This window comes from Coturnix japonica, chromosome 26 (genome assembly GCF_054131305.1).
Source record: "Coturnix japonica strain WE chromosome 26, WE-NBRP24, whole genome shotgun sequence".
NCBI lineage: Eukaryota > Metazoa > Chordata > Aves > Galliformes > Phasianidae > Coturnix > Coturnix japonica.
Window position 1 is genome coordinate 6704432 of NC_140688.1, and position 7685 is coordinate 6712116.

General features: G+C 47.4%; 1 protein-coding gene across 1 annotated transcript; it reads right to left on the bottom strand.

Annotated features, from left to right (window-relative positions):
* Nucleotides 1-5294: 5294 nt before the first annotated feature.
* LOC146756810 (uncharacterized) lies at nucleotides 5295-7239 on the bottom strand. The gene is made up of 3 exons (XM_085524260.1): nucleotides 7047-7239; nucleotides 6189-6330; nucleotides 5295-6003 (listed from the first exon to the last, which is right to left on the bottom strand). Exons 1-3 carry the CDS (start codon nucleotides 7237-7239, stop codon nucleotides 5907-5909), a joined length of 432 nt encoding a protein of 143 aa, XP_085380386.1. The 3' UTR covers nucleotides 5295-5906.
* Nucleotides 7240-7685: the final 446 nt, after the last annotated feature.

The following is a 7685-nucleotide window of genomic DNA, read 5'->3' on the forward strand; positions in this document are numbered from 1 at the left end:
GTATATATTATATCTACCACAAGCTCCTTTCTAACATAAATCTCTGAGCTACACACAGGCTACATGGCACCCCCAGGAAGCCAACAGCAGCGCTGCAATGTGCTGAGCCCACAGACTGGTGAGATTCAGCTCTTGGTAATGAATGTTTTCATTAGCAAAATATAATTGGCAGCTTTTATACGTTACAGCGGTTTTACAGCACTCACCTAAATGACATGCCAGACCAGATCTTCACACAGTCACAAAATTCAAGGAGATATCCCAAAAGCAAAGTGACCCCACCAGTCATTCCTGAGTAAAACAATCTCCACTGCTCACAGGAGACCCAGAATGTTTCCTCTTACCCATACGCACATTCACAAGGAATGGATAGCTAATTTTAAAGTGACTGATACAGTTATAAAAACTATATGGGACTTCACACCTTCAAAGCACCGTGTATTTAACTGTTGTGCACAAAAAAACTCTAAACCATTATAAACATTTTTTAATTTCCTATTGCACAATTAGATTGGAATTGAGACACTTTATCATAGTTTAAGCCAACACAGGCTCAGAATGTCATTTATTCTACACATCCAATATCTCCTTGTTTCCTGAGCTTCGGAAGCACTTGGAACAGTCAGGAACTGTATGTTAAAAGCAAAAGAATCTGGCCCATTTGTATTGGTGGTAACTATACAGGCGTTAACAAGTATGGTAACTACAAGGATGGTAATAGAAGTATAGAAGAGATAAGGAAAAGGGGAACTCGTCCCTCTCGTCCCAAAGTTACTCAGTTCTAACTTATCCGAAGCAGTTTTACTAAGGGTTATTGAGACAGGATTTTAACAAACTCAAAATCCTCTTACGGGAGATCCTTTTCATCTGATTACTTTAAAAGGATTAAAACTGCTCCCCGCGCAACTATCCCTGCTCTGCTCCCAAGTGCTCTCCTTGCGCTGTTCCCCCACGCTGTAACAGGAGCTCCCAGCAGCCGGCCAGGAGGGATCAGCACTTCTCCCCTACCTGAGAAGTCTGCAGAAGTCTTAGCAAAGTTGCTGAAAGCTGTCAAGCACATCAGTCCTACGAGAAAAGTGGAGGTGGGAGACACATCTGGGCAGCACATTCTTAATTATCCTCACGGCTTATTTTCTTCCAGGGAGAAGGAAAGCACTTTCTACCCCAATTCTACGCTCATTGCCCGGAGAAAACTATTAGTCCCATTGCTTGGAAGGATCACAGCCAACAGACAGGAAGAAAAAGCAGCCGCGCGCAAAGCCCCCCCCACATCCCCCTTTGGAGTGAATGAATCGCACAGGGTGAGGCTGGAGAATGATGCCAGCCCACCTGAGTCCTGGCGGCAGACCCAGGGTCCTAAAGGCCATCCCTCCGCCCCGCTCGCTGCGAGCTCCCAACATGCGGCTGTCCCGCAGGACCTCGAGGGATAAGGGCTATGGGGGAGGGCTCTGGGGGCTGATGTAGAGAAGCCTGGTTGCTGTTACATTAGACTCTTCTCTCTCTGGTGCAGAGGGACAGAAGGACAGGGAGTATTTTCAAAGCAGGGAGCCCAAAACAAAGTGTTTGAATATACACGGATTTCTGGAGTGGTGGCACGTGCAGCTGCTGCTGATCATGAGCAGCAGTGTTCTGTCAGGCTGGTGGCAGGGCAGCTCTTTGGTTATAACCAGTGCTACAGCTGATCCCATTGGGGATACTTGGCACTGGCCCTGGGATCAAACCTTCTTGGATCTCATCACAACAGGTGCCAGCCCACTTATCCAAGTGGTGGGCTTCCTTTTGACAGCAGTCGAGAAACCTCCAGCCCAGCGCGAGAAAGAACAGCGGCCGCGCTCCGACACAACCAGCTGTTCCCAGCCAGCGGCCGCCTGCCGCCCCCCCCACGTCGCTCGCCGCGTTGTCGGCCTCTAAAGCCCCCCCGCCCTTCAGTCCGCCTACGTCGCTCGTCGCGCCCCCGCCCTCTGCTCCGCCCACGTCGTTCTCTGCACCTCGCCGTGCCGCCCCCCCCTCGTCGTGCGTGGCTGCGTCTGTGCAGCCCGCGTGTAAAGTGGTTAAAGACACGGACGGACCAAAATCAGGGGATCGTTGTGACCCCGGTCCAGTAGATCCAGAAAGAGAATCGGACGCATTTCCTCCTGATGATACTTTGTTTGGAGCAGGAACGACAAATTTCCCTACGGCGTACTGTGATGTCTTAGAGCAAGGCAGAAAAGAAACAATATTAAGGGGTGATGCTGACACGTTGCACACCTTTCCTGTGTTGTATCAGCCGAATCAGGCCCCCCGCTGGGAATCCCTGCCTTATGAGGCAGTGAAGGAGCTAAGGGAGTCAGTGAGAACATACGGAGTTCAGTCAGCCTTTACATACAATCTTTTGGTTGCAAACAGTGACAGTTACTCTATGACCCCTCACGATTGGAAAACTGTGTTAAGGATGATCCTCTCTCCTATGCAATACACCGTGTTTGTGACTGAATACCAGCTACATAATTTGACTGATAGCTCTTTGCCTCAAACTGGGACAAATCCATGTGGCACAGCACCTCTTCAACTGTGTCAGACAGATGTCACTCACATTCCTGAATTTGGCTGTCTAAAATATGCACATGTAACAATAGATACTCATTTTTCTTACGCATTTACCACAGCACATACAGGTGAATGCAGTCATGACACCCATAAACACTGGTTATCTGCTTATGCTGCTATGGGAATCCCACATACTACAAAAACAGATAATGGGCCTGCATATACCTCTAAGGCCACTCAAACTTTCCTCCAAGAAGGGGGTGTTAAATGTACTACAGCCATTGCTCATTCTCCCACTGAACAAGCTATCACTGAGCACATTTATCAAACATTGAAATCCATTCTTATTATTATTAAACAAAAAAGGGGGAATATGGGAGACACACTACAAGAAGTATTGTGCAAGGTTTTGCTTGTTTTGCTTGTGCTGAATTTTTTGAATCGTGTTCATAGAGATACAGCTTATGTGGATCGTCATTTTGAGGCTTCCCCGGTGCTAAAGGAACAGCCTATGGTTAATGTTTGGAATATGGCCACAGGACTTTGGGACTGTTCCCTACCACTGACAACTTGGGGTTGTGAATATGCTTGTATTTCCACAGGGACTGGCCCTATGTGGGTTCCAGCATGATATCTTCGGTCTCATCTGAAGGCAGAAAATAGCATCCAGCCTTTATAGTAATTGTAATTGTGTGTTTCTTACTTAGTGGTATTGCTTTGTAACTTGCTGTGTTATAGATAATATTAGTAATAGTTTGACATAGTGTGTGATTTTCTGTTTTACCAATGCAGTCTCAAGAATTAGAGTTTAAGGCATTAGCTAGGATGTTGTGTGCTTCTTCTATTTTAGTAATAGATCAGGTGTGTATTAAACAGGATTTGATCTAATCAATGCTAGAATCTACAGGAATAGCTCTTTTAATGTTTTAGTACTGTTTGGTTATGATGTTATTAGCCTATTAGTTAGCTTTTCTTAATTTGCAAAGACAAAACCTGGAAAGGAATCCCAGACAAAGAGATGACCCTGTATCATAGAATAGATACCTCTCTTACATCCAACTAATTGGGATTTTTGAAATATAACCATGCATCATTTTAGACAAAAGTGCATGCTAATAGAACTAAATTTGATATTTTATTCTGTTTTCCAAGCAGGTGTTCCACTTGGGCTCTATATCACGCACTGGCCATGCGGATATGGTGTACAACTGGAAGAAATCCTTCAGACCCTGAATGCAGGAGAGAATCTGTGATGGGTGAGAGAGGAAATGTGCACCTTGAAGCAGGGGACGCCCTGCTGGCACTACGTGTCACATCCACCACCAACATGGCTTGCTGTTTCTCAAGGGTCAATAAGTATTAATGCCCCTAGTGATACTCTAGTACATTTGTCCTCTAAAATTGGTTCTATTTGACATGCTATTCCATTAAATTGTGCGATCATTAATCAATTATTAGCCCGGATAACTCAGTTGGTAGAGCATGGTTATGAGCATCCTAAAAGCATTTATTGCACAAATTTTAGTGGTCGTTAAAATCAATATTTTAGAGTATATGAAAATTGAAGACTTTTCCTGATCAGTTACAGATTAGCACAATGGGACCCTCACGGATTTATTTTCAGGTTGCAGAAACTTAGGTTGCAGTACAAACATGTTTGTTCTTTTTAGTGGGTTTAACAGTAATGTTGTTACGTTGTATTTGACTTGTCTCTTTTTTCATTTTTAGAGTATTGTCAATCGAGGTCCTGATTGAGTTATAATAGTTATGTTATTAATTTAAGTAGTGTTGCTATTCTATTGGCAGTATTGTAAGAAGAATTCTACGGAGTGTCCGTCATGGATCCAGATGAGAAGTTCACAGAACAGCAGCTACGAAGCAGGATAAAACTACATGAGAACTGATTGAACAAATGAACTGAACTGCTTGTTAAATATGATTAATCGGTCGTTAAATCAAACCCTTTTTCAGACTAAAAGAAAACAGGGGAAATGTAGAGTGTTTTTTACAGCTAGTTAGCTGAGAAGGGTCGTAAACACGGTGCAGCTAAGCAAGCAGCCATAACACCTGCAAGTACAGCAAGAACCCTGGGATGGTGAGAAACTAGCCATGGTTCTGGGAACTCAGCAAGGGAGTAGCTTTCAGTTGATAACAACAAGCTGTTAAGATACTCGGGGATGGTATGTAATTGGGAACCAATGATGAGCTCCACTTTTGCAATATGTATGAGCTAATTATCCGTATTATAAACGTACACGCAGCTAAGGAATAAACGAGATTCGCTGATCATGTCAATGAGAGGTGTGGTCGTCTGCTTTTCTCCCGCCGTTCTGCAACATCGTTGTTGTTTAGTGTCACTGGGTTCGTTAAACTGCTGTTCATTCTCAGATCGTTGTTTTTTTTTCATTTTTTCCCTCCTAGACCCACTCGCAATCTTACTTCCCTTCCCCTCTCAACCGCGCTGCACCGCGCTGTTAGAGAGGGGAGGTTCTTTGTTCCTTCTCTCCCTGGGTTTGTTCCCACTGTCACCGAGCGAGCTCTAGAGAGAACTCCGTGACACAAACTCATTGCAAAGTCTAAGCTAGAAGAAGCGTCACCTCAGTGTATCCTAGAAAAAGAACAGCGTTGAGATTTTAATTGGTTTTGGTTTTTTGTTTTATTGAGGGTGGGTTGTTTTTTGTTGGTTTTTTAGGGTTTATTTTTGTTTTTTTTGTCTTTTTTTTTTGGGGGGGGGGGGGGGGGAGGGGAGGGGTGGAGGGGTGCGAGGGGAAGGGAGAGGGAGGGGACAGTTGTTTGGTTGTTTTTAATATACAATAAAGCTATGCAGTTCCGCTGTCAGTCGCCTCAGAGAGTTCCCGAAGGAGCTCAACCACATTCTGCTCAACATCGAGTTGTTCCATTGAGTGGAGCAATGGTAGTCTTGCAGATGGAGCAATGCAGGAATTCTGACAGGATCTCCAGGTGTATCCAGTTCATCATCTGAAAGCTCCGCAACCAAATTGGAAGGTACCAGTCCTCTTGTGCCATCTGTCAGCTCTCCCTGAAACCAGCCATTCTCACTCACATCTCCAAAGACATTACGTTTTGTCCGGCAGTCAGAAGAAGCTCGTTTTCTGGGTCCTCATTAGGACCCTCAATAGGAATGTAGCTGTGTCGAGCTAAGAATCTTCAAACTGCTGGTGATACCTGTCCTGGAGAATGCAGGATGAAGGACAAAAGCTCTGCTCTCACATTCAGGGCCATCCTCTGACAGAAGGCAGCACTCAGGACTGTTCCCAAGGATCTCTTTCATAGCTTTCAGTTCAAGCTCCTGGTCTTCCAGATGACCTTGAAGACTTCGGGCCTCTTCAATGGCAGAATGGAACGGACTGGAGCTATTACGGAGATTCTTGTTTGATTGGGTCAGAATCTGTCTCGTTGCCTTCCCCAGCTCTATCTGCTGCTTCTGCTGCTCTCTTTTCCCTCTTGCGCGCTCTGTGAGAATGAGTTTCAGAAAGCACTACTCACTGACAGGAAATAAGGGGAAACTTGAAAGACTTTGCAACCTAAGTCCTGGCAGTGTACTGCCAGCGGCTGATTTGGCCGTCCAGGATCCTGGCACCACAAATGCTTCATTGCCAAATGCAGCAATAAGGTGTTCTGGGGAAAGGCCAACTCACAGGTAGTTTTTGAGTACCCATATCACAACACCAACGGCCAGCACCAGCGCAGGCAGCAGCATCGCTGAGACCGTCACCGGAATGTGGTGCTTCCGCACAGATCTGTGAGCAGCAGCCTCTGTGCTTTTGCCTGTGTTCATCCCTGGAAGAAATGAGACAATGTCCCACGTTACCTTCAGCTGCGCTACAGATAATCTCTCAGTGTGCTTCATGGACCCAAGAGGTCATTTTGTCAGTGGGTGCCTCCGTCTCTGGTGCCGAAGCACCGGAGGACAAGAAGGATTGCTTCCACCTCTCATTGGGTACGGAGAGGCTGCACAGGCACTACCCGTGTCCTCCTCTGGGCCGAGAGCTGGGGCTGTACCCTGGGGTCTGGGCTTGGTCCGTGGGGAGAGCTACAGAGCAGAATCCCTCACGCTTTTCCCGGCATGCGTGTCCTGAGCTCCCACTGTGGGACGCCCCCCAGGCTGAAGGTCAGGCTTCAGCCAGCACCGGGCACAGCCAGAGCCAGCCCAGGGGAGAAACACTCCTGCAGGCTCCTACCACGCAAGACCCTGCTCATCACCCTCAGGTGGCTTCGTTCCAAAAGGGCAAACTCTGCGATCTGGGAGCGGTGGGAGCTGAGCAGGGTCACAGAGGTCTGCAAGTACCTTCCCTGGCACATTGCTGGAACAACTCTCCACACCCCACGAAGGCCAGCCATTTTCAGAGAGCCACCCCTGGCTTCTTTTATATGTGCTCTATGCTCACACGCTCAGGTCTGGCTGCTGACCTGGTGTGCAAGAGCTGGCAGCAAGAGCCTGCAGGCACGCAGTGACTCTGGTCCGTGACACCGTATGATCATGGGACAGAAATTACCTGGCATGCCGGTTGGTGCTGCCTGCATTCCTCTGTCCGGGACGGGCAGTGTGGGATATCCGCCTTCCTGCAGTGCATCCGGGACTGGCAGTGTGGGATATCCACCTTCCTGGAGTGCATCCCTCTCACTTTGTTGGTTCGTTCCTTTAGAAAGAAAGCAGGGCAGTAGGATTGGGATGTCACGTGCCCTCATCAAAAACTGAGCTTCTCCAATCCTGAGCTCAGGTAAAGTCCAGCCCCCCCCCCAGTACACTGTGAGCCCCTCTGTTACCAAGGGCATTTGGGCCCTCCCAGCTATTGGACAATGCTGACTCCCTCACACCTCTTGAAAAATCAGCTCCTGTGCAAGGCCCTCACATACTGTGCTGTCACCAGCCCGTCACAGCCAGGTAGCTGCAGGCTGAAATCCAAGCTCTAACACACAGTCCAAGCCTTCAGAATTAGCATCTCCACCTCATTTCCAGCATTAGCAAAGGCAGCCAACCCTGCTCAGGACGCTCCTCCTGCCTTGAACTTGCTCAGCTGCACGGAGGTCTTTGGATGAACAGAAGCACAGCGCTTGCCACTTGCTGCCATCTGGGTGCCAATGACTGCACAAAGCAGCTCTGACAAGTAATGGTTGTGCTGGGGGAGCAGCTG